Below are 27,694 nucleotides of genomic sequence, written 5' to 3'. Positions count from 1 at the left end.
CCACTCCTATGATCATCCTAGGGAGCCACAGATGGACGCAGCCATTCTTCAAATCTGCTCTGATTGGATAACTTGTTTTAACATCATTTCCCACCTTGGGTTCACTGCACTTTCATTGTCAAAGCACCTTATCAACCCCAAACTGACCTCATTGCGACCTTCTTATTGTTAAAAAGAATTTTTCTTTTACTCACAATTTTGATATAAGAATGACAGGTGCTCTGATGATCCTACCACTAACCTAAGCCACACTTTGCGGCTTCTTTTGGTAATACAGCAATCAGGCCATAATCCTAAGCTTTTTCAACAAGGCAACCACCTGGCTGTCACATTCCTTGAGACTCACACTCCAGTGGGGGAGGGGGGTGCCAGAGAGTATGGCTCTATTCAACACCCAGTTAAGGCTTTCTACTGATTTATTAAGTGTGAACTCATTGCACCCAGTACATACTGAAACACTGAAATTTTATTTAAAAATAAATCTGGCCCTGGGTGTAACTGTGGGGCTATGCTCGCTAACATACCCCTACCTTCTTACAAAAAAAATCCAGTTGCTCAACTTAGGGGATGTGGAGAAATCCATTTACCACACATCACTGTTTTGGCATATAGACACACACTTTATAAACATGGTTTAAAAAAAAAAAACAGTCTTACTAGGTGCAATGAGTTCTCACTTGATAATTCATTAGTCTTTCCCTGCCACAGCTTTTCCTGAACCAACTTGGCTACAGTGCCCGTCATAATAGCATTTCAAATCTCCCCAGCAAGGCAATTAATTGGCCATCTTTCCAAGATCCCCTACACTCTGTCTGCTAGCAGAGTGCACCTCTGTTCTTCCTCTGAAAGACAGACATTCCTGAAGCACTGAATGCAGAGGATGGACACAGGTACATCCTAGCCAGGTTAAGTCCATACACCTCTGCAATAAACATTCATAGGTCTTCTGACCAGAATTTGCATGCTGATTCCATTATATAGTATTCCACAGCCTCAGTTCTTTGTGAGAAAAAGGTCTAAAAAGCAGTCATGTGACTCATTATGTAAATTTAGGTGACATCAGGGAGAGATGCCATGTAGAAATATTGGAAATCAGATACAGATATTATTATTTGCAGTTGGGCACAATTCCGCTGTTTAAATCTACTGCAAAAGATGACCTAAATTAAAATCATCCCCCCCCCCCCCAAACACACTTGACAAAGTATTCATTCCTTGCCTTTCTATTGTCTTACTGAGTCACAATTCATACTAGCTTTAACTCAAAAAAATGATGAGTATAAAAATTATCACCTATACAAAAATTTGCTATGGGTATAATGAGGGGTTACACATCTTAACTTAAATATGTGAACTCTCAGTCACACAATTAGGGGAAAATGGAGGAAAGTTAAATTTCAACACTCGTAAACACGTGATGAGTGGCTGCTTGCAAAGTCATCATGTTTTCTTATTCCTTAGTTGCAGCAGCAGTCTTCTCATCAAAAGGGTATCCTAACTGTTACAGAATCAATTATCCCTAATGTTAGTGACAAAATTTTACTGCTGTGTTACAACAGACTTAATAATTATAAATTAAAATAAATTGAACTGTGATCTTTTTAGTGGAAGATGGGCAACTAGGTAGAGCTTGCTTTCCAGACATGATTTCACAGGCAAAATGTATTCTACTGAATTGCTGCTTTATTTATACTGTTTTTTTTTGTGACTGTGATTTTATGCACTTTGAATGTCTAATACCTCTGCACTTTTCAGTCTTACTGACTCTAGACTGTCTTGCATCACTTGAGCCCTAAAACCAGCTCTTCACTAAGAAACTGAAAGATCTGAGACATCTACTGCTTCCACCTAACTATAAGTGCCTGTTTTTGCTCTTATATTGCACCTTTAATTTGTATTTGCATTCTATTGTCTGTTTAGATTGTTAGAACTGTTTTTGGCCACATTTTACTTCATACTGTACTAGGTTAAATGGAGAATAGCCCAGTTCCAGGTCTGCTGTTTCTGGGTCTGTTTTGTAACTTCTGAGCATCAAGTTCAAGCCATGTTTGTTGGAGAGGGCCATTCTGCACCCTTGTGCGGTGAGGGTGCTGTCTGGGTCCCATTTAATTGTGGATGATTGGACTTGAGTTCAGTCCGTGCATTCTTATTGGCTTGTTTGAGTTAAAAGGGTTATTTTTCATTTTATTTTTTGCCCGCGGTAGTTACCACTGGTAGTTATAGTCATAAACATTTCGCTTGCTAAATTTTCCCTTAGAACTTTGCTTGTGGTCCTCCAGAGGTTTTTCGTGGCCCTGCTCTACTGTCATGTAGAACACTAAGCCTAGCCTCAGAGGTACCAACACACCTGTCACCCACTAGCCATTCCAAAGTGTGACCTTTCTTCCTCACCATATAAATTTACCTAACACTATAGTCAGACAATTTCCCACAGTTTCTCCAGCCAGCATGGTTGACATGGACATCTCGAGCCAGTGTAGTAACTGCCTCATGTTCACAGACAACTCTCTACTCTTAGTCCACACAAACTCAACATGGGAGAGATGCAACTATATTAAGAACTTTGAATCCATGCTCTCTCACACACCAATCAGTACATATGACAATGAGCAGGTTGTCAGCATGCACACCTCACCTCCTACGCCACCTAAACCCACATCACACATACTTACATATGAGGAGGCCCTGACCAGAAACATACCTAAACACCAGAGACCTCCAAACATAAACACAAGCACACTACACATAATACCTCCTCTGCAGAACATAATACACATAATAGTTCACACACTAGTGTCTCATCTGTCAAGCCCTTAAGGCTAAACACAAAGTCAAACATATTAGTTATAGGTGATTCCATCGTGAGACACACAGATGTCTCTCCCACCAGGCTGGATAAGGAGGCGGTCACAGTCAGTTGTCTGCCAGATGCCAGGATCCGCCACATCACACATGCATTCAAGTCTCTCAACAATATACTTCATCATAGTCCATGCTGGTATGAACGACTTGAGATATACCTCTCTGGACCATATGAACAGAGACATGACTAAGCTCTCGGACTGTGTGTCTCAGGCTGGCATGTCCCTGGCCTTAAGCAGCATTTTATCTTCACTTAGGATGGTGCCTCAATACAGACAGAAAAGGATTGACTTCAATAATTGGTTTAGTTTCTGGTGTCATTCTAAGGGGATACAGTATCTGTCAGCCTGGAAAGACATGATCAACATACCTTGATGCGTTGCCAGAGATGGTCTTCATCTGTCACCCCTGAGATTTCGGCTAATGGCCAAGGCTCTTGCCACCCCCTTAGTGCTTTTTTTAGGCAGTGTCTCAAGGACAAAATTCCCAATGTAAAAACTCCATCTAAAAACAACCTCAAGGTTATGCTGCTAAACGTTAGGAGTCTTAACATGAAACTGCACTGACTGGAAGTAGTCCTCACCATGGAAGACACAGACATTTGCACAGTCAAGGAGACCTGGTTCAAGGCTGTGGAGACCACCCCAGCCATATTGGGCTACACCTCCTTCCACACGTTGAGACCACAAACAGAAGGCATGAAAACTAAATGAGTCAGTGTATCAATATTCATTAAAGATAAATACACCTCCAGATTGGTTAGACAGCATGATTCCCTGGAGATACTTCAGGTGCAATTAACTGTTGGTAAGACACCTATTCAAGTCATTGCCAGTTACAGGACCCCCTCCATGAATCAAGACACCCACTTTGCCTATTTGGATCTACTTGAATCTATCAAGACACATCCCAACACCATGGTTTTGGGCAACTTTAAATACCCATTCACTGACCGGGAAAATTACCTGTGCACAAACTCACTTGCCCAAAGGTTCCTCGACTTAATTAACTCCAATGCCCTGGACCAGCTGGCTGATACTCCCCACAAGGGGTGCCAACATCCTGGATCTGGTGCTTACCAGTATTGGGGACCACTTTAGGACCCACCCCCACTGTGAGGTCTTCCCTGGTGAGATCTGATCACAAATCAGTCTCGTTCAAAGTAACTATCACACCTTGCCCCCCCCCCGCCCCTGCAGCAACTAAACTAAAAAACTTCTCCAAAGCAGATTATAACTTCTTACAGGATGGTATAAATAGCTTCACTGCACCTCACCCTCAGATGGAACTGGCAACTATGCCGAGTTCTACACAAATGCTTTATACAAACACCTGCATAACTGCACTGACTCGGCAGTATCCAATACCGAAGGAAACTCCTCAAAGAAGAGCAAACCTGCCTGGTGGACAACTGCCATTAACAGACTTTACAATAAAATGAAGAAATTGTTGTCTAAGTTAAGAGATAGTGAGCTCTAAACTGGAAGCACTCCGTCCTCAGCTTAAACAAGAAAATAAGACTTCTTGTGAAGTCCTCCAAAGCTAACTACAAATCCCAATTAGCTTCCTCAACTAAAGACAACCATACAGCATTTTTAGTTGCATCCATAACCTAAAAGGAAATAAAGACAGATTTGTGCCGAAATGGTAGTTAATGGTACCACAAATACTGAGTCTGTGGACATTGCTAACCTGTTAGCCAACAGGTTCTGTGAAAACTTCACTCCCCTGTCCCCATCACATGTACCCCATGACATCCCTACCACCTGTCCTCTACCTTGTATCTCTAAAGAGCAGGTTGTGAATGCCTTTGTTAAGGTTAAAAAAAAGAAGTTATGTCCTTACCATAACGTTCCATGTGAGTTGTTCATCTCACCTTTTGTTCTTACACGTGGGTTGGAGCCTATCCTTCAGCTCCGAATCGGCCGCTTTTCAAGCTCAGACTCTCAGAGAAGCTCGAGACCTAGTGTATATCCCATGATGCTCTACTGCACATCCCCAGATCTAGTATGCTGCATCCAAGACAGCCTACCGACAGAATAAGACTATGGAGTCTACCTGCTCAGATAACTATAAAAGTAGAAGGAAACAAGAAGAGTAAGAATGTATGAAACAGACTGATAAGTGAACCAATCCTCCAAGGCAACCATCTCTTCGACTGGAGGGGGAAGGTGGGCGAGAAGGTAAGAACAAAAAGGCGAGATGAACAACTTACATGGAACGTTATGGTAAGGACATAACTTCTTTATGTGAAGTTGTTCTATATCGCCGTTTTGTTCTTACACATGGGTAGCGTCCCAAGCACCCTAAACCTGGGTGGCTCACGGGAGAACATTCCTGAGCACAGTGGAACCAAACGTAGCCCTGTCCCTGGAGGTCCTATCCACTTTGTAATGAGTAATAAACGTGTGAGGTTTTGACCATGTGGCAGCTGCACAGATGGTATCTAAAGGCAAGTGAGCTGCATGAGCCAATGACGTAGAAACAGCTCGTGTAGAATGGGCTTTGATGTTAGTTTCTAATGGTTGATTTGTGGAAACATAAATGAATCTGATGCAGTCAGAGAGCCACTTGGGTAGTGTGGTTTTTGACACTGCGAAACCTTTCTTATTCTCTGCATAAGAAACGAAGACTTGATCCGATTGTCTGAAATCCTTCATTCTATCTAGACAGAACCTCAGTTGTCTATGTACATCAAGCTTGTGTAACATATATTCCAGTTTGTCGATATGGTGTTTGAAGAAGGTTGGGAGCTCAATGGACTGATTTAAGTTATTTTCTGAAGCGATCTTGGGAAGAAAGGTAGGATTAGTCCTGAGGGATACCCTATCAGGGTGAAAAATCAAGTATGGGGGTTTGGAGGACAAGGCCTGAAGTTCAGAGACCCTAAATGCAGATGTAATGGCTACCAGGAATAAAGTTTTCCAAGATAAAAACTTTAAATGGCAAGATGAAGCAGGTTCAAAGGGGGCGAGCATCAGTTGGGATAAAACCAGATTCAAATTCCAGGGATAGACAGGATGCCTAATAGGTGGCCTGAGATGGTGAGTTCCTTTTAAGAATGCTTTACATAGTCTGTGCGACATAATGTTGGAGCCGTTAAAGCCTACATGGAAGTTTGAGATAGCAGCCAATTGAACTCTAATGGTGGCAGCTGCCGTGCCATCATGGAACAAGGAAGACAAGAACTCTAAGATTGTATGGACAGGTGCTACATAAGGGTCAGTGTCATGTTGAGAAGCCCAGTGAACAAACCGTTTCCATTTGCTATTATATAGTTTCCTGGTGGATAGTTTATGAGAGGAATGTGTTGGACCGCAGCAGACAAATCTTGTGACCTGGCTAATGTGGGAATTGGAGCAGCCAAGCTGTCAGTTTTAGGGAAGTGAGGGAGGGATGGAGAACTCCCAACGAATGAGTCAGAAGATCCGGCACTGGGTCCAGAATCCATGGTTCTTCCAGTTGATACTTCCGCAGGAAGGGAAACCAAATCTGTCGAGGCCAAGACGGGGCTATCAAGATCACAGTCCTTCCCAGACTTTTGGCTTTCTGCATGAATTTGGGAATTAGGGGTATCGGCGGAAAGGCATATAGGAGGCCCGGGGGCCAATCGTGTATGAGCGCGTCCCTGGGTTCGTTCCCCGGTGGGGGATAAAGGTCAAAGTAGCTGCTGCATTTGGCATTAATCGGAGATGCAAACAGGTCGCAGTAAGACTGGCCCCATCTGTGGAAAATGTTGTCCGCTACCTGTTGTTTGAGAGACCACTCGTGGGGCAAAAGCATGGCTCTGCTTAGTTTGTCCGCTATCATGTTGGATGACCCCTGCATGTGCGTTGCTATCAGAAAGCGTCTGGTGGATACAACCCATTGCCAAATCCTTAGGGCCACCCGGCATAAAGTGTATGATCTGGTTCCCCATTGTTTGTTGATGTACCAGACAACCGACATGTTGTCTGTCTGGATAGCAATTGTGCCTGGAGGAAGAGAGTCGTGAAAGTGTTGCAACGCTAGGAACGCCGCTCTCAGCTCTAGGACATTTATATGCAAGTGTGTTTCTATGATTGACAAGTGCCTTGGACAGTCTTTCCCTGAAATAGCCCCCCCCACCCTGTCAGGGAAGCATCCGTGGTCACTGTGGGTTGGGGAAGAATGAAGGGACGAACCATTATCAGTTGGTTGCTGTTCAACCACCAACTGAGATCCTTCTTGCAAAGATTGGTTAACCTGATCTCGTGAGACATGGGTAGTTGTTGGTAAGACCATTGTGCAAAGAGTAACCACTGGAGTATTCACATGTGCATGCGGCCTAATGTGACTGCTATCAATGTGGCTGCCATAGTTCCTAAGAGTTGTGGTATCTGGGACGCTGGTGCTTTGTTGCGGGCTAAGAGACTGGATACTTGAATTTTTAGAGTTACGATTCTTGATTGGGGCAACCTGATCCTTGCGTTGATGGTGTCCAGTTCTGCTCCTATAAATGTAATATGCTGCGAGGGCGATAACACAGATTTTTCGAAGTTTAGGGTTATGTCCAACTGGGAACAAAGGTCTATGGTGTAGTCTCTTGTTTGGATTAGTCGATGCCTGGAGGTGGCGGTGAGGAGCCAGTCTTCCAGATATGGAAACACTCGGAATCCCAACCATCTCAGGTGAGCCGTGACCACTGCCATACATTTGGTGAACACCCTGGGGGCTGTGGTGAGGCCAAAGGGCAGGGCTTTGAATTGGTAATGACTGGCTCCCAGCCGGAAACGCAAGTGATCTCTGGATGATCTGTCCATTTTGATGTGGTAGTAAGCATCCTTGAGATCTATAGAGCACATCCAATCGCCCGTTGATAAGAATGGGAGAATCGACTGCAGCGTGACCATCCGGAACTTTTCTTTCTTGACGAAGGTGTTCAGTTTGCTGAGGTCTAGTATGGGCCTCCAGTCCCCTGTTTTCTTTGGAACTAAAAAGAACCTTGAGTAAGTTCCGGATCCTATTTGGTCCGCCGGGACTGGCTGGATGACTCTTTTGTCCAGCAGCTTTTTGATTTCTACAGCTGCTAATTTTCTTAGACTGCGTGGTACATCTGGGATCCTTGTACATATAGGTGGGGTTTTTACAAAGGGGATGTAATAACCTCTGGTAATGATGCTTTTTACCCAAGAGTCCGTTGTAATGTTTAGCCAGGTTTCTGGGTATAAAGCCAAGCGACCCCCAACTGCCTCCAGAGTAGGACAGCCAGGCTTCCTTTCAGGAATGCTGATAGGGCTTACCAGAGAAATGATCCCTGTCGCCCTGGTTCTGCGGACCGCCTCTGCCATTTGGACAGCGTCTTCCATTTCTGCCCCCTCCTCTGCCTCTAGAGGGGGTATCGGTAGGTGTGTTTTGGAAAGCTCCTTGAGGTTTTCAGAACCACATTTTTCCACTTCGTTGCCCTTTGGTGTACGGTCTGGTTGAAGTGGAAAAATGGACCCCTACAGCAGACAGAGTCTTCCCTTCCTGTTCACACCTAGTAGGTGTCTCCTTAACTTTGGGTCCGAATAAAGTGGACCCGTCGAATGGGGTATTGACAAATGAAGATTTAAAGGCTTCCGCAAAGGAGCATCTAAGATTGCTTCAAAAGAGCTATCGCTGAGCCTGCTGCCCTACTCGATCCATCAGCCGCATATGAAATGAGGCGCATGGATGAGTTTACTATTGAATTGAGGGTGTTGAGTTGTGCAGTCACCTTTTCCGAGACTGCATCAGCTGTATTACCCTGAAGAGTATCTCCCAGCTCTTTTAGGAGATCTCATTGAAGGCGGGTAAAATGTGTCAGGTAGTTGAGCGACCTCATGGAAAATGCCGTAGAACTAAATATGCGTTTCCCATATCTGTCCATCGTCCTAGAATCTCTATTAGGAGGATGGACAGCCAAAGAGGTTTCCGACATCTCTTTCTTGGTGGCCGCCGTCACCACCGTGGCATCAACTGGGACTACTTTTGTAAGAAAGGCCTTGTCGGTGGGGGAAGTAATACATTTATTGGGCCTCCATGGGACTGGTTCCACTGAGTCAGGGGATTCCCACGCCCTTTGAGCAACCAGTTCCATCAGCTCATCGAAGGGTGGCGTAACCCAGGAGGTGGATGGTTGAGATCCGAAGGCCTTCAGGAGAATCGACTCGTCCTCAGAAGGGGCAAGGGACTGCCAATCACCCCTCTGCCTTAAGATTTCCAATATGTCTGTGAAGGAGACATCTTCTGAGGGGGAGAAACACAAAGTGGATGGTGGTGCAAAAAAACCCAATAAACGAGGAATCACCACACGCCAAGAAGGATAGCCTCACTTAGTTCCAATACTCAGTTTATTATACGAACCAGCACAACCACATAAACGCTGACAAACTGTAATAAAACGTTTTCGTAAACTTCATCAGAAAGTGCAAACAAGTGTAGCAAAATCCCCCTTGTATATATATATATATATATATATATATATATATATATATATATATATATATACACTTGAATTAATTAATTGTCCAATGAAGACTTAGTCGAAACATTCATCTTCATTTTTTAAAAAGACTTGATATACTATAGTGAAGATAAAATTGATGCTTGAATGACTAAAAATTGATTTATATCAAACAAGTGTAGGAATAAATATTAAAGTCATAATGAAATACATGATAAAATGCAAGACCTAAGTGAAATCTTTACAAACATATAAAATATGTAAAATGAATTTAAATTCAATTGCTACATTTGTTTGCACTTTCTGATGAAGTTTACGACGAAAACGTTTTGTTACAGTTTGTCAGCGTTTATGTGGTTGTGCTGGTTCGTATAATAAACTGAGTATTGGAACTAAGTGAGGCTATCCTTCTTGGCATGTGGTGAATCTTCTGAGGGGGACCCTTCTGATTCCTCCAAGTCGGTATCCGATGTTAGAGATTCCTGTGGGGAATCCAAGTGCCTCCTCTTGCACAATCTCTTCCTAAGGACTTCATCGGTGGGGGCATCCGATGAAGTTCACAGAGAGGATGGGTCACCCAATGGGGATACCTGAGGCCCTGGATCTTGAAGCCTTGTGGGGATCTGCGGGGAAGAGGTAGAATGAGGCCCTTTTGGGGAAGGTGAAGACAGATCTGAGGAGGTAGTGGTCTTGGCAGCCATGACCTTCCTCATAGCATTGAAGGCACCAGAATCCTGGTCTGAGAAGTCAGTCGGCTCCAAAGAGACCGGCAACTCTCCCCGGACCGAGACCCTCTGCTCCAATCCAGAGGACGGAGCCGAGGCCACCTGCGCCGAAGCCCCAAATGGAAGAGTCGGAACCGAAGTATTGGTTCAACTCTCCACCCCGGAGCCGGCGAGGGACTTGGAACCGAGGAGATCAAGGTCAATGGAGCCGAGGGAGGAGGATCAAACCTCGGCTCCAAGGGTTCTACCAATATCTTTTCCGTCTGACCTGGCTCCGAGCGCTCGATTGGCTTCGGACGAGGAGGTGGAGAAGCCATGGGGGGCATTTCAGGCTTCGAAGCCAAGTGGCTCGAAGCAGATAGCATTTTGGCCAGGGCCGGGTTTTGTAAGAGCCTCTTAACCACTCGGTCCAGATCCACATTGGAAAGCCTGGAAGAATGAGTCGAGGGATGGGTCGAAGGGGCCGAAGATGGAACCGATTGAAGGATTGGAGACTGAGAGGTCTCCAATATCGGTTCCACAACTGGACCCCGAGGCAAGGACTCGATACACGGCTCCAAGGACTGTGGAGCCGATGCACGGACCATGCTTGAGGAACTCGGAGCTGAAGACTTGGGCTCCGAGGATCCTTTGGAAGACTTCGACCCCTTTGAAGCCTTGGAAGAGGCATCAGCCTTATCTAAAGAAGCCTGAAATTCAGGCTTTAGGAGTCCTCTATCCACCAATTTCCTGCACCTTTCCAGGAGGACCCTGGTGCTAACCTCTTGTAGGTGTACCGAGCCTAAGCAGTAGACGCAGGTGGAGTGATTGTCTGTAACAGACATTTTCTGACCACACTCACACCTTTTAAACCCTGATTTTTGCTTTTCAGACATGGTTTAACAATAACAACAACAAACACTATGATATAGGTAAAGATATGTATAAATGTATATATCTTAACAGTCTACTAAATCACGCTAAATATAGAGTTTTAAATGTCTAATAAACTGTACTACTATTAGCTAAGGTATATATAAAAACTACCACTCTAACTGTATATATATATATATATATATATATATATATATATATATATATATATATATATATATATATATACACATGAAAAGAACACACACAAAACGGCTGACAGAGCCCTGTCACGCCCAAAGAAGGCCAAAGACCTGAAGAAAAGGGAAGTATTTAACGGTTCTAACAATCTAAACTAACCAGAATCCTAACACAATACTATTAAACACTCTCTATATATATATAATATTTAGACACAACATTTTTTTTGAAGAAAAAATAAGTTATAATTAGAAATTTAAATTCACTGGCCCGAGCTAACTCCGACGAGTTGTTGATCTGTTGCAGCGGCAAACCTGATCTGGGGATGTACAGTAGGGCATCATGGGATATACACTAGGTCTTGAGCTTCTCTGAAAGTCTGAGCTTGAAAAGCGGCCGATTCGGAGCAGAGGGATCAGCTCCGACCCACGTGTAAGAACAAAACGGTGAGATAGAACAACTTCACATCACAGCTTCTATGACACCTGATAACATCCCAGGCTGTGTCCTACATGTGTCAAACAAGAATTAGCAACACCATTGGGTAGTCCTTTCAGTCACAGTCTAAGCACCGGCTTCATCCCAGCTGAATGGAAAAAGGCCAGTGTTATCCCCTTGCACAAAGGTGGTGCTCCCACTGACCCCAGGAACTATAGACTTATTAGCCTGACTGACCTTAACTACAAGGTCATGGAGCATATCATCATGGCCCTTACCAACAAAGATATAAGTAAGCTCCAAACACTTGACCCTACTCATTTTGGACTTATCAGAGGGAGATCATGTCTGTTAAACCTGGTGGACTTCTTTGACACATTCACCACTGCCCTTGACGAGGGGAAATCTGTGCATACAGCCTACCTAGACTTAGCCAAGGCTTTTGATACTATCCCCCATTCAGGCATCAGTGACAAACTCACCCAGCTAGGTATCAACCCTTATAGCATTAGATGGGTCACTAACTGGCTCACTGATAGAACCCATATAGACAAAATAGGGGAATCCACCTCCAACAGCAGACCTGTAACCAGTGGTGTTCCACAGGGGTCAGTCCTGGGATCTCTACTGTTTGGAAACTATTTCTCCAAAGTACAAGCTGAAACTAAAGGTCTGTGGCTGACAAATTTTGCTGATGACTGCAAACTCTGAGTGGTCATAGGATCTCCAAATGACGTCAACATCCTACAAGAGGGTCTTACACAAACAAATGAGTGGTGCCAGTCTGGCCTTAAACTCAATGCAAAAAATGTTTTATCATCCCTTTCAGTAAGTGCGATGTTTCTTCTAATTACCACATCCATAACAACACCCTAAGTACGCACTCAGTGGTGAGAGACCTGGGCATACAGGTTGACAGCAACCTTATCTTTGATCACTATGTCTCCACAGTGGTAAGAAGGCCATTCTATATTGCTCATCTCATAAGTAAGGGCATTGCCTCCAGAAAAAAAAGAAGTTACAGCCTCCCTGTTCTCTTCCCTCATCAGGCCAATAACTGAGTACAATTCCCCTTTTGGTATATAAGGTTCCTCACAAGGAAAATTCAAGGTCTTCAGCATCTGTCCTATGAGGATCATCTGAAATTACTGTCACTTTATTCTGTTTCATACAGACTACTCAGAGGTGATTTCTGCCTTGCATATAAGGCAATCTTTCACACTGCTTTATTGGAAATGCTGCATATCTGTAAATCAAATGGTACACTGGTTACTTCCTCTAAAGGCCTTAACCTGGTATGTGACATCCATAGAACCTGCTGGAGGGTCAGATTTGTCTCCCAGAGGTTACCACACTTTGGAACGGACTCCCACTTCATGTCAAGCTGAGCACCTCATTGTCCCTTTTCAAATGCAATCTGGACGATTGGATGGGTAACTGTAAATTCACCCCAGGGGTTCCACCTGTGTCGCTCTTGGACAGGGTCGATAGGTGCTGATCATGAAAATAAGGGTAAAACTTGGCTAGGCTTGAAATGGCCCTAGGGTCATTAGCCTTACTAGGAGTAACCTCATATGATCCTGTGATTCTAGAACTGGTGCAAAATTAAAAGCTGTGGTTGACATCCTAGATCCTGCTTATATTAAAAAGGAACAAGAAAAATAATTTGAAGTCTGGACTATAATGCACTCCTGGTTGGTGAAGGACAGAAGCAGTAATTATTGGCAGCAAAGTAGCTCAGGAAGTAGGCCTGGTGATACGATCACTGGGCTGGGTAAATGCTGAAATACAATACAATACTGAGGCCTTGAAATGGAGAAATTGCTTAGGTTCCTGTGGTTTAATGACTCCCTGCAGCATTTCATGCATGTTGTCTTTTCCTTTAGGAACACTGCATAATGCATTTAGGAAGAATAAGGATACATGTGATGGCCAAGTGGTTTTAAGTCTGGCAAGTATAAAAACGGTGACTGCCACTAGGTATCATAAGAGACAATGCTGGCACCTTTGTATGTCATCTCCTGCATCCCTTCTAGGACAACAGTGTCAGCAAGGGCTAGAAACAATGAGAACATGTCAAGGGCTGGCAGAAAGGACGACAATTACAGTGAAAGGTAGTCTCAAGAGCATTTCTGTAAGTCAGATTTTAACATTCTTACCTAAAGTATTTGTGGCAAAGTTCTTTTCAAGTCCATCCTCTGTAAGTTCTCGTTGATTCACCATGCAACCTGCATTATTTACCTAAAAACACAGAACTATGTTATTTCTACATATTGGAACATTAGTAATTAGAAGTTATGTACTTACCATAACGTTCCATCTGAGTAGGTGGATTCATTTGTCTGCAACCTGTGGGTATGGATCCGATATCGGATCCGAACCGGCATGGTTTATCCAGCTATGGATCCGAGGTCCTAGCTCCTCCCCTCACCCATAATGCCCTGCTCTCCCTACATGACCTCAGATCGAGTTTGTCCTGCACCAACTACCCTAACTAAAGGGTAACACACCCAATGCAGGAACTGACAAGGCCAGGGGGCTAGGAGGGCGGGATGGTTGCAGACAAATGAATCCACCTACTCAGATGGAACGTTATGGTAAGTACATAACTTCTAAATCTGAAGTAGGAGATTCATTTGTCAGCAACCTGTGGGACAGAGTCCCCAGCTACCTGAATCTTGGGTGGCCATCATGGAAGGATATTCTGGAGCACCGCGGAGCCAAAGGATGCTCTACCTCTAGACGTGATGTCCAGCTTGTAATGAGAAATAAAGGTATGAGATGAAGCCCAAGTGGCTGCTGAACAAATGTCATCCAGAGGAACCCTAGACTTAAAGGCCGCTGAAGTAGAGACAGACCGGGTCGAATGAGCATGGACTCCCTCCGGTGCGGGCCTCCCAGAAGCTTGGTACGCTAACAGAATACACTGAGAAATCCAGCATGACAAAGAAACTTTGGAAATTGGTTTACCCAGACTGAATTTGGCAAAGGAAATGAACAATTGGTCGGATTGCCTATGACCAGCTGTTCTGTGAAGATAAAAACGAAGCTGCCTGTGAACATCCAAGGAATGCAGCTTGTATTCACCTTTGTTTTGATACTTAGGAAAGAAAACAGGGAGGTTGATGGACTGATTAATGTTAGCTTCTGAAGCTACCTTAGGAAGAAAGGAGGGATTGATCCTGAGGCACACCCGGTCCGGATGGAAGATCAAATAAGGCGGTTTCATGGACAGGGCCTGAAGTTCAGAAACTCTCTTAGCCAAAGTAATGGCTACTAAAAAACAGTCTTAAGAGACAAGAATTTAAGATCTACTGTGGCTGCAGGCTCGAAGGGGGGAGCGGTCAAGGCCTGAAGTACCAAGGAAAGATCCCACTGGGGAACCGTTTCTTTGACAGGGGGTCTGAGCAAAAAGGTGCCTTTTAGGAAGATTTTGCATAACTTAGCTGACATAAGAGGCCCAGAGTCATGACCAACATGGTAATGAGAAATGGCCGCTAGCTGAACTTTGACCGTGGAACTACTGGCACCATCATTAAAGAGAGTAGTAAGGAAGTCTAGAACCAAAGGAAGGGGAACTGTGAAGGGATCTAGACCTTGCCGCTCCGCCCAAATGGAGAAACGCTTCCATTTACTGCGGTAAATTTTCCTGGTAGAGGGCTTGTGGGCCGCTACCAGAATGGCCTTAACTGGGGACGAGATACCGGGAGTCCTGATTAGGAGTAGAACTGGAGCAGCCAAGCAGTCAACTTCAGGTTGTCCAGGTTCGGAGTTGGTAGGTTCGATGGGTGTGATATCAGATCTGGAATGGGATCTAGAATCCAAGGTGGACTCACTGAATGAGACCTTAGGTAAGGGAACCAGATCTGTCGAAGCCAGAATGGGGCAATGAGGATCATTCTGCACCCCAACCGAGCGGCTTTCTGAAGTACTTGGAGCATCAGAGGCAGAGGGGGGTATGCGTAAAGAAGGCCGGGAGGCCAAGCATGCACCAGAGTGTCTCTCGGGGAATCCCCTGGAGGGGGGAATAGAGCGAAAAACTGTCGCACTTGGCGTTTAAGGGAGAAGCAAAGAGATCGCAACAGGGAGTCCCTCACTGTGCGAAGATACGTTTCGCTACTTGAGCATTGAGAGACCACTCGTATGGGGAGAGAATGGTGCGACTGAGCTTGTCCACTAGGATGTTGGACCGACCCGGAATATGCATTGTGATGAGAAAGCGGTTGGTGGAGATCGCCCATTCCCACACTCTCATGGCTTCTCGACATAAAGGGTAAGACCTGGTTCCCCCCTGTTTGTTGATGTACCAGACCACCGACATGTTGTCTGACTGAATCGCAATTGTTCCCAGGGGAAGGAGGGCTTGAAGTGCTTGCAACGCCAAGAGCACCGCCCTCATTTCCAGAACATTGATATGCAGGGAGGTCTCTGATTCGCTCCACGTGCCTTGGACCGTCCGGCCTGCAAAATGCCCCCCCACCCGAGGCGGGAAGCGTCCGTGGTCACTGTGGCGAGAGGGGGAGATGCACAAAATGGGCGACCTCTGTGGAGATCCGGGGAATGGAGCCACCACAAGAGAGACCGCTTGCAAGCCTTGCTGATTGCAATGAGGTGATGTAGGGGGAGAGAGAGAAATGACCATTGCACCTGAAGTGTCCACTGAAGCACCCGCATGTTCAAGTGGGTGAGCGGAAGAAGAGTAATCGCTGCCGCCATAGACCCTAGTACCCTCAGGACCAATTCCGCAGGAGCTGAGCTGGAGTGAAGGATGGCCCGCACCTGGAGTCGTAGATTCCGAACTCTGTCGGTTGTGAGAAAGGCTCTTAAATTTCTCGTGTCTAACCTGGCCCCTATAAATTCTATTATCTGAGTAGGGACCAGGTTGGACTTTTCTATGTTTACCGTGATGCCTAGCCGGGGAGCTAGACGAAGAAAAGAGTCTCTTGCCAAGGATAGTAGATGCCTTGTTGGGGCGGTGAGAAGCCAGTCGTCCAGGTACAGAAAGACCTGCACCCCCTGAAGCCTCAGGTGGGCCACAACCACTGCTAATACTTTGGTGAACACCCTGGGGGCTGTGGTGAGACCAAAGGGAATGACCCTGAACTGGTAGTGACTGGCTCCCAGCCGGAAGCGAAGAAACCTCCTGGATCGTCTGTCCATTAGAATGTGGTAGTACGCATCCTTGAGGTCTATAGAGCACATCCAGTGATTCTCCCTAGAAGGGGAGGATGGATTGTAGAGTGACCATCCGAACTTCTCCTTGGGAACTGCCAGGTTCAATAGGGACAGGTCAGAATGGGTCTTAGGTCCCCGTCTTTTTGGCACTAAAAGAACCTGGAGTAGAACCCTGATCCGATCTGGTCTGGGGACGGGCTGGATGGCTCTTTTTCTCAGCAGATGGCCAATTTCTGCTGAAGCGGCCTCCCTTTGATCGGGTGGAACATCGGGGAGGATTTTGAATCTTGGGACACGAAGAAAGGGGATTTTGTAACCTCTGGATATGATCTGGAGTACCCAGCGGTCCGATGTAATGGACTCCCATGCCGCTAGGTGCTCCAAAAAACGTCCCCCGACTGCCTCCAGAGTGGAGCAGTCGGGCAACCCCTCAGGGCTGCTGCGTGGGCCGTTCAGAGAAAGGTTCTCTGGACCCAAAGTTCCTGGGAGCCCCTCTGCCCCTAGGGCGGTGTCCTCCCTGTCCTCCTCTGCCGCGGAAGGACTGGTTGTCCGGGGCGGGTTGGGATTGCTGAGACTTCCGGAACCACATCTTCTTCTGGCCCTTTTGGTTCCTAGAGTAGGACCGCTGGGGCACAGAGAAGCGGACTCCGACAGCAGACAGAGTCTTCCCGTCCTTCTCGCTCTGAACCAAGGTGTTGCGAACTGTCTTGCCAAAAAGGGCAGAACCGTCAAAGGGGGCATTCGCGAATGATGCCTTGAAGGGCTCTGTGAAATCGCAGTGGCGGAGCCAGGCCTGGCGTCTTGTGACTAGGCCCACTCCTGCAGCTCTAGCGGCTCCCTTGGTAGCATGGGAAAGTAACCGCATAGAGGTGTTGGTCATGGAACGAAGAGTGGCCATACGGGTGGAGTGCAAAAGTTTGTCCTCCTCCGACATGGACTCTGGGGGGGATGCAGCGTATTCCTTGATAAGATCGCACTGCATCCTAATGACATGTGCCAAATAGTTGAGCGCCCTCACTGAGAAGGTCGCTGAACTAAACATTCGCTTCCCCAAACGGTCCATCATCCGAGACTCCTTGCTCGGGGGATGGACTGAGGGACTCTCCTGAGCGAGTTCCCTCTTAGTGGCTGCTGCCGACAACATGTCATCTACCGGGGGTCCCTTGCTCCAGTGGGCACAATCAGCAGGGGGGCTAAGGATCCTGTCCGGCCTCTTGGGGATTGGCTCCACGGTGTCCGGTTCCTTCCACGCCCTGGTGGTAATAAGGTCCACCAGGGGGTTGGCAGGAGGGGACACCCAAGAGGTAGACGGGCCCGCTTCAAATGCCTCCAAGAACACGGACTCGTCCGAGGAAGACTTTGGGGCAGACCACCCACCTTTTATCCGTAACATTTCCATGATGTCTCCAAAGGAGACATCCTCAGGGGGTGATCTTGGGGAGCCTTCCCCTTCCACCAAGTCAGTGTCTTCAGTTAAAGACTCGGGGGAGTCTATGTGCCTCCTCTTACACGTATGCTTGTGAGGTGCTTCCTTGGGGGGGCTGTCCGAGGAGCCCTCGCCAGCGATGTCCAGATCCAAGGGGAACTGCTTGGGGCAGTGAAGCGGGCTGTCCCAGTGGCCGAATGACAGAAGCCTGGCCCAGAGCAGATGGAGTGCGGGACGGAGCCGAAGCAAGGACCGGGGGTCCGGATGCCCTCAACAGAGCCCTCTCCACTACATCAAAAGCTGAGGGGGAGCCGACTTTTGGATCCTATAGTCGAGGCTGGCTCCCCCTCGGATCCGATGAGTGGATCGGAGCCGGCACCGAGCCCCTCGGATCCGAGGGAACAGTGCGCTCCGACAGGGACGGCGCCGAAGGCACACTGAGTCCCTCGGATCTGAAGCTCGGGCCACGGCTCCGTGAGGTCGGATCCGACAAACTCGAGGGCAGGGTCGGATCAGAAGTACCCAGTACTGTCGGCGCCGACCCACCCCCGGCTCCGAGGCTGCCCGGCTCCGAGCGCTCCGAACCCAGGTAGCGGGTCGGAGAAGGAGCTATGGGCTTGAAAAATGGGGTCGCGCTCCCCCCCAGAGGGGGGGGGGAGGCAGGAGCACTCCCATCTGCATCTGGGCCTGGATGAACTTTCGCATCATCCGGTCCAGATCAGCGTCGGAGAGGCTGTAGGTAGACCTCGACGAAGCTACCGAGTAGGCCTTGAGTGCCGCCTCGATAGCCTCGAAGGAGGTCGGGTCTCCTCATCCTCAGGCCCCGGCGAAAAACAAGGGGACCGGAGCCGAGGAGGAGAGCCAGCAGCCAGAGAGGCCGGAGGAGAAGCCCGCTTAGCCGGCGGGGCCGAGACGGAGGTCTCGGCCCGCCGCTTGTGGTGCTTCTCTCTCCAGTCCTTCTTCCTGGCTTCCCTCTCCTCTGAACCCGTAGAGGGAGTTTGAATCCTGGGAGGAGGAGGGGGAGCAGGCAAGGCAGGAACCGCCGGAGCAGTAACTACCAACAGGGCGGGGGCCGAAGCCGAGTCCGGGGGCAAGAGTCCCACCAAGACCAGCTTTGACCTCCGCTCCTTCAATGCCCTGGGGTTGAACCCTGCACAGATTGAACACCCAGAGGTGAGGTGTTCAACCCCAAGGCATCGAATGCACAGAGTGTGGTCATCAGCAGGTGATAGCTTATGGCCACACTCGGAGCATTTTGAAAAGATTGCCTTTGGGGCCTCAGACATATTCACTAACTTACTTTTTTTTTTTTTTTTTTTTTAAAAGTAAAGCAAAGTAATTAAACTAAGCACTCACACAGAAGGCCCCAAACAATACACACGCACACAAGCTGCGTACCAGCGAGGGGAGGGTACTACAAAAATAACCAAGTTAACAAAAAATTAGATTAAAAGAGGGAAAACCTAAAACATTCACACAAATGATGAATTTTTTGACAGAAAAACCCTTCTTAAAACACCAAAAAAGCACTTAGCTGACAGGAGCTCAAAATCCAGCTGTCACCATACGCGGCAAACTAGATCTGAGGTCATGTAGGGAGAGCAGGGCATTATGGGTAAGGGGAGGAGCTAGGAGCTCGGATCCATAGCTGGATAAACCATGCCGGTTCGGATCCGATATCGGATCCATACCCACAGGTTGCTGACAAATGAATCTCCTACTTCAGATCTGTTGTTTCAAAGATTAAAAGAGACAAAATTGGCTACCAGATGATAACAGGAACATGTTACTTATTACCAAACAAAATTAACACATCTCCAAAAAGGCTATAGATGTTTTTCTGGTTTTCCTCTACTTAGAAGTTACAATAACATCATCAGCTGAGAATATGATTGCTTATCATTTAAACTTCATCAAAACTCTCTGATCATTAAGAGATTTCAAGAGGAATTAATATGCATGATATTTATGGAAAAGGAGAGCTTATACCTATTTATTTTTGCACAGTGTAATAATGACTTTTCATATTATAACAATATCAGCAAAATATCAAGCACAACTATAGTCAAAATACAAAAATATTCACAAGAAATGTACGGTAAGAATATTAACAAATGTGCTGTAATAATATTTAAAAATGCAACAGGAAAATGGTAATGCTCCATTCTGAACTATTCTAATGCAAGAAATAAACACCGACACGTAGTTCAAAGAAAGCCTAGAAAATCGCAACCACTGTCAAAAACCTAAGAAAGGTAACTTGCTATAAGGACTCCTACCCCCGCCAAAAAGAGTAGAATAAATTCAATAACTATGTAAACTGATTCTGCAGCATCGAATACATATATATTCTTATTTACTGAACACATTTCCTAATTTTACTTTTTTCTTCTTATGGTTGATCCAGACTAGGCTTGACAATTAAAAGATAAAATTGTAGCATTTATTTATTTATTTGTCTGTTGCATTTATTTGCAAGGAAAGTCCAAATGAGAGACTCTGGGAGGAAAGCTCCACACAAAATAACAGTGATTACATGTACTGACGATTACACAGTACAGTAGATAATACAATGAAATGACAAAATGGAAAACGCAGTAGGAATAAAAATATGAGTGTAGCAATAGTATGCAAATATGAGTACAAACACAGTGCAGAATAATCTAAAATAATACAAAGAAGCAGACACAATCTGATATTATACACGCATGAGTTGCTCTTGTGTAATGTTTTGTAATAGAAAGTAGTGGATTAGTTGTGCATTTTATAATTAGAATAATTTAGGAGGTACCTGGACTAGAATAACATCAGAATAGTAGGTTAGCTGTAGTTAGGTATTACACGCCTCTCAACCTCTTAGCAGAAGAAATCTGGGCAAAGCCCAAAATAATGTAGAGCAAAGGCCCAAAAACAGGGTCAGATTTTAATTATTACTCTTATAAACTTAAAACATTGATAAAATAAGTTTTTATTAGCATATGTTTTGAAAGGTATGAAGACTGAAACTCAAATGTTTGTCATTTAGTGATTTCAATCCTCAATGATGTACCAAAGCACTACAAACTTGATGAAGAACAGACCAAGCATATGATGCAAAACTCTGGACATCCTATGAAAAATTGGACAATTGAGATGTATGAGGTATTATCAACTATATGGGAATGATACAACAGGTGATTAGGAATGGTTAGTCACAGGATGTGGATTTTAAGATGTTAATTCATTACAGTTTAACTTATTTTAAATGTTGCTGCCTTTTAAAATTATGATTAAAGGCTTGGTTCTATTACTATACTTGAACAAAAGATGTCATGATTACTTATAAACAGGTTATGAAATGTTCATGTTTTATAACAAAAAAATAGTATTGTAAACTGAACACTGAATCATCAGGAGGGTTAAATGCCATAAAATTACCATCACTGAGGACAGAGAGCATACAGAAGACACTGGGAATATTTCAGACATAAGCAGACTTACATTTCCAAAGGCAAATCAACTTCTCAATCAATCAATCAATCAATCAATCAATCAATCAATCAATCAATCAATTTATTTCAGACGGGATCAGACAGCAGAACAAACAAACACAGCTTTCATAGCTAATGTTCCTATGTGCTACTCCTTCTGGGGAAGTACTGAACTATTTTAGACAAGTCTGAGTTTTTCTTTATTTTCCCCCTACAGTGGAAGCTGATGATGTACAAAAAGATCATACAATCTACAAATACCCATGAACTACCACATAGGCGGTAGCCTACTAAACACCAAAAGCTTCATAAGAGACCTTGGGACACAGGTGGATAGTAGTCTCTCCTTTGGAAATCCTTCTATGTGGCACACCTCATCACAAAGGAGTTCTCCTCCAGAAAAAGACAGGTCATCGTTCCTCTCTACTCATCCCTTATTAGACCCATCATAGAGTACAATGCCCCGTTTGGCATGTACCTCGCAAGATATCTGGAACAGCTGGAAAGGCCACAGAAATACCACACTAAGAGAATTACCGGCCTCAAACAGATGCCATATGCCGACCGTCTCAAAAAACTCCAGCTCTACTCTGTCACATATCGCCTACTCCGAGGCGACCTCTGCCTAACATACAAAGCCATGTCTAACCCAGACCTGATGGACATGCTACACTTAAAGAAATCCCAATCTCTCTGAGTCACAAGCTCCAGGGACCTAAACCTCACAATAAACAGAACATGCTGGAGGGATAGATTCCTGTCCCAGAGACTTTTTTTTACTTTACTTTACATTTGTTTTACATTTGTTTACCGGGCTGGTCCAGCTGGATATATTTCCATTTTCAGCAGAGGCCCGAGGAGAAAAGCTCCAAATACAGACATTAATATCAGAATTTACAAATTTAGCTCATTGAAAAAAAAGTATAATAGAATTAGCATTAGCATGTTCTTACAGAAGAAACAATTAGAAATTAATTACAGACTAAGGGTATATAAATTACGCATGACAGTAGAAAAGATTTAGTGTAAGATTTGTATGAAGGAGAATTGAAAGTACTAGTAGCACATTGAAAGCTAGTCAGGGTTAGTACAGGGGCAGAGCCGGTGAGTTCTGAGTTGGGATTTTAAACAGGGAAGAGAAGAGATAGCAGTGAGATTGTCAGGAAGAGAGTTCCAGGCTTTACCTATTGTGTTTGAGAACAAGGATTTGCCTGCCAAGTTATTGGATTTGCAAGTTGATATAAGATGTTTGTTAGAAGAATGTAGGCTTTTAAGGTTGCAGTAAGGAGTGATAAGGGAGGTGAGTATAGGGGTGTTAGTGGGTTTGTAGAGGATTTTATGAGCTAAGGAGAGCTGGTGATATAAGATCAGATTTTGCAGCTCAAGCCATCCTAATTGCTTTAAGTTTATGCAGTGGTGGGTTCTAAACGTAGAGCCAGAGGCAAATCTGGCAATACTGTTATAGGCAACAGCCAGTCTGCAGAGGTTAGATTTGGACAGGTATGTGTAAATAGGGGAGGCATAAAGGAGGGAATAAATCAGATGGGAATGGGCAATGGAAGTTCTGGTAAGTGGAGTAAGGAATGGATTAATTCTATACAGGGAGCCTAGTTTTCTGTTAACTAATTTTACAGTGTTGTTAATGTGATAGTCAAAGCATAGGTTATTGTCTATCTCTACTCTGAGGAGCCTGGTAGTGGGGTCAGGTGATATGTTAGTGCCATTACTGGACAAGACAGAGAAGTTGAGAGGAGAGGATTTTCGGGTGGGGGAGAACAGTAACAGTTTGGTTTTCTTGGGGTTTAGGATTAAGTATCGTTTTAGGAACCATGTTTCAATGGTTTGGAAAGTCTGTTGGGTGATAGAGTGCAGTTCGGAGGGGGATGAAGCAGAACAAATCAAAGTAGAATCATCAGCATATTGTATACAGATTGCAGAGGGAATACTGGTATGAAGATCATTAATAAAAATAGAAAACAGAAGGGGGCCAAGTACAGAACCTTGTGGGACTCTGAGGGTAATGGGCAGGTGGTTGGATAAGTTATTGTGCCTGAGCACTGCCTGTTGTCTGTTATGAAGATAGGAGTGGAACCACATTATAGCTCTTGAGTCTAGTGGGAATGTTTTAAGTAAATTTAACAGTATGTGGTGATTGACCACATCGAAGGCTTTGGATAGGTCAATAAAGAGAGCAGAGCTAAGGATATTATTATTTTGATTTTTGTTGATACAGTCAGTAAAGGAAAGGAGGGCAGAAGTGGTGCTGTGGAAAGCTCTGAAGCAATGGTGACAATCAGCAAGTAGGTTGTTATTCAACACGTGATTAAGAAGTTTTTTTTGGATGCATTTTTCCATGATTTTAGCCAGGGGGGAGAGTAGGGCTATGGGTCGGTAGTTTGAGAGTTCTGTTGAATTTCCACCTTTATGCAGGGGAATGATATGTGAAATTTTCCAGACAGAAGGAATATAGCCTTTGACAATGGTTCTGTTAATCAGAATGGAAATGGGATAGGCTTGTGGTCTGGCTGCAGTTTTTAGATACTGAGCAGGCAGAAGGACGGCAGATGGAGAGAAGGCTTTAAGTTTGTGGAGAAGAGAATAGATAAGTGATGCAGGTACTGGTTGCAGTTGAAATGTGTGAATAGAAGTGTTAGGGGAGGTGGACTAAGAGGTGATATCGGGGGATAGTTGATTAGCTAGAGACTGGACAGTTTCAGTACCGAATGTATTGAAGGCATCAGCGGTTTGTTTAGGGTTGTTTTGGGAAGTGCCTATGGGGCAAGGGGTGTCAGAGTGTTGTCCAGGTTTTAAGAGACTATTTATTCCTGCCCAGAACTTTTGTGGATTTTGTTGGTTAGCTTGTTGTAAATGGCAGTAGCAGTTTCTTTTATCTAGAAGTACCGCTTTTTTGGTGGAGTTTCTGATTTGTCTAAAGTTAAGTTGGTCGGTGGGAACTTTAGTGCTACGTTACTTGGTCCAGAGTTTATCTTTTGAGAATGAAGGGGCAGGTTTTGAGCTAATTCTAATAGATTTTAAGGGATCAGACTTCCCCTGCTCTGGAATAGGCTGCCCATTCATGTCAAGCAAAGCTCCTCATTAGCCCCCTTTAAGAGAAATCTTTACAACTTGATGGGTAATAGGAAATTCACCCCAGGAACCACTGCTGTGGCTCTGCCCGACAGGGGCACAGGAGAAAAATTTTCTTGGGTGGCGAAAGCCAGGGAACTCATTTGGCTAGGCTTGTATAGGCCCTAGAGCTGATAGCCTAGTACTTACCTATGAACAATTTGGGTATAAAAAGAAGTTATGTACTCACCATAATGTTCCATCAGAGTAGTTGTACTTCATTTGTCTTCAACCTGTGGGTTATGGATCTGTATCGGATCCGAGCCGACAACTATTACTAGCACCTGTTCCGAGCACCAAACTCCTCCGCTTACCCATAATGCACCTCCACTGCTTTCCATCCCCAGATTGCATTTGCCGAGTCTTACACTGATAACCTGACCAGAAAAATTACTTGTGGCCTATACTGCAGCCCGTAGGCTGATCATATGCCAAGGTCTAGGGAAAGGAGCGAGGGACGGTTGAAGACAAATGAAGTACAACTACTCAGATGGAATGTTATGGTGAGTACATAACTTCTTTATCTGAAGTAGTTTACTTAATTTGGTCATCAACCTGTGGGACAGAGTCCCCAGCTACTAACTCCAGGAAGGCCCTCATGGAAGGAAATGCTGGACCATTGTAGAACCAAAGGAAGCTCTCCTTCTGGAAGTCAAATCCAATTTGTAATGTGAAATAAATGTATGAGATGAGGACCAAGTAGCTGCAGAACAAATATCATCCAAAGACACTCTAGACGAAAAGGCTGCAGAAGTATAGTAGAATTAGTTTTCACCTGACCTGGAAGAGTCATGCCTCTGTCCTTATATACCTGAAGGATGCATGAAGAGATCCATCTAGCAATAGTGACCTTGGAGATAGGTTTCCCCAAAAAGGGTTTAAAGAAGGATACAATGACTCAGATTTACGTAATTTTTTTGTCCTGTGTAAATAGAATGGTAACTGTCTATGAACATCAAACAGGTGGAGTTTGTATTCCATCTTGTTAGTAAAATTGGGAAAAAACACAGGCAAATGGATGGTCTGATTGATATTGACAGGTGAAGCCACCTTAGGAAGAAAGGATGGATTAGTTCGAAGGGAAACCCTATCTTTGTGAAAAATCATATAAGGAACTTTGATGTACAAGGTCTGTAATTCTAAGACCCTTTTGACTGAGGTAATAGCCAGAAGGTGAGATCAAAGGAAGGGAAACCATACCTGGCGAAGCCAGAACGGGGCAATGAGGATCACTTAGCTCCCCAGTCGAAGAGCTTTCTGTAGAAACCTCAGAATAAGAGGTACCGGCGGGTAAGCATACAGAAGACCGGGAGACCAAGCATGAACTAGAGTGTCTCTGGGGGACTCCCCCAGCTGCGGGTTCACAGCAAAAAACTCGCTGCACTTTGTGTTGGAAGGTGATGCGAAGAGATGGCAGCAAGGTTGACCCCATCCACTACTGACATATTCAGAGACCAAGTGTAAGGAATCAGAATGGTCCGACTTAACCTGTCCGCTGGCATGTTGGAACGTCCCGGAATGTGCGTTGTCATGAGAAAATGACTGGTGGAGATCGCCCATTCCCACACACTCATGGCCTCACGACAAAGGGGGTAAGATCTGGTCCCTCTCTGTTTGTTGATATACCAGACCACTGACATGTTGTCTGACTGAATTGCAATTGTTCCCAGAGAAAGAAAGGCATGAAGGGCCTGCAATACTAGAAGGACCGCCCTCATCTCTAGAACATTTATTTGCAAGCTGGTCTCTATGGGGGACCACAGGCCTTGGACTGTCCTGCCCGAACAATGCCCCCCCACCCGAGTTGGGAGTCATCCGTGGTCGCTTGGGCCGGGGCTGGAACAAAGGGTCGTCCTTCCAAAATGTCCGGAGAACACATCCATCATAGGAGGGACGACTGACAAACTCAATTGAGTTGAACTGGATATGCCAATGGCAGTTCCAACAGGGACCATTGTACAGCTAGAGTCCACTGTAGCATTCTTATGTGTAACCGGGCACACGGGAGAAGAGTTATGGCCGCTGCCATCAAGCCTAAGGCCCTCAACACCAATTTCGCCATTGGGAGATGAGAGTGGTAGATCAGAGAGACATGCATCCTCAGGTTTAGAACTCTCTCCGAGGTCAGAAAGATTTTGCACTGAAGAGCATCTATTCTGGCACCAACGTAGTCTATCAGCTGTACAGGATCTAGGAGAGATTTGGATGTGATGATTGTGATCCCCAAACGCAGGGCAAGAGTCAGGAAATAATCCCTGGTTTGGGAGAGTAGACGCCTGGTGGGAGTAGTGAGAAGCCAATCATCCAGGTATGGATAGACCTGAATTCCCTGAAGCCTCAGGTGAGCCACTACCACCGCCATCACTTTGGAAAACACCCTGGGGGCTGTAGTGAGACCAAAGGGTAGGGCTCGAAATTGGTAATGATTGACTACTAGCTGGAAGTGGAAGAACCTCCTGGAGCTTCTATGCATTTTTATGTGATAGTAAGCATCCTGGAGGTCTAATGAGCACATTCAGTCGCTCTCTTGCAGGTATGGCATGATGGACTGTAATGTGACCATCCGTAACATCTCTTTGGCAACTGACAGGTTCAGGGTAGAGAGGGCCAGAATGGGCCTTAAGTCTCCCGTTTCCGTTGGCATCAAAAAGAACCTGGAGTAGAAGCCCAATCCAGACTGATCTGGGGGGACGGTTTTGATGGCTCATTTTTCTAGCAGCTTGGAAATTTCCTGTGCTGCTGCCTCCATTTGCATTGGTGGTACGTCCGGGAGGTGTCTGGGAGATTTGGGGAAACCCACGAAGGGGATAGAGTATCCATTGGATATGATCTGAAGCACCCAGCGGTCTGTTATGGACTCCCACACTGCTAGGTGCAAGGACAACCGTCCCCCGACTGCCTCCAGAGTAGAGCAGTCGGGCAACCCCTCAGGATTGCTGCCCGAGTCTGTCCGAGAAAGGTTCTCGAGACCCAA

At 45.3% G+C, this 27,694-nt stretch overlaps 1 protein-coding gene across 3 annotated transcripts in view; it reads right to left on the bottom strand.

Annotated features, from left to right (window-relative positions):
* DHRS12 (dehydrogenase/reductase 12) overlaps window positions 1-27,694 on the bottom strand; it is a 345,812-nt gene that overhangs the window by 140,394 nt on the left and 177,724 nt on the right. For all 3 annotated transcript variants that reach the window (XM_044071677.1, XM_044071676.1, XM_044071678.1), the window contains one exon: window positions 13,683-13,764. In XM_044071677.1, the coding sequence (XP_043927612.1) occupies window positions 13,683-13,764 (82 nt within the window). The remainder of the gene's footprint in view (window positions 1-13,682; window positions 13,765-27,694) is intronic.

The sequence above is a fragment of the Protopterus annectens genome, chromosome 5.part0 (genome assembly GCF_019279795.1).
Source record: "Protopterus annectens isolate FY-2018-M chromosome 5.part0, PAN1.0, whole genome shotgun sequence".
NCBI classification, from domain to species: Eukaryota; Metazoa; Chordata; order Ceratodontiformes; family Protopteridae; genus Protopterus; species Protopterus annectens.
This window is presented reverse-complemented; position numbering and strand designations above follow the sequence as displayed.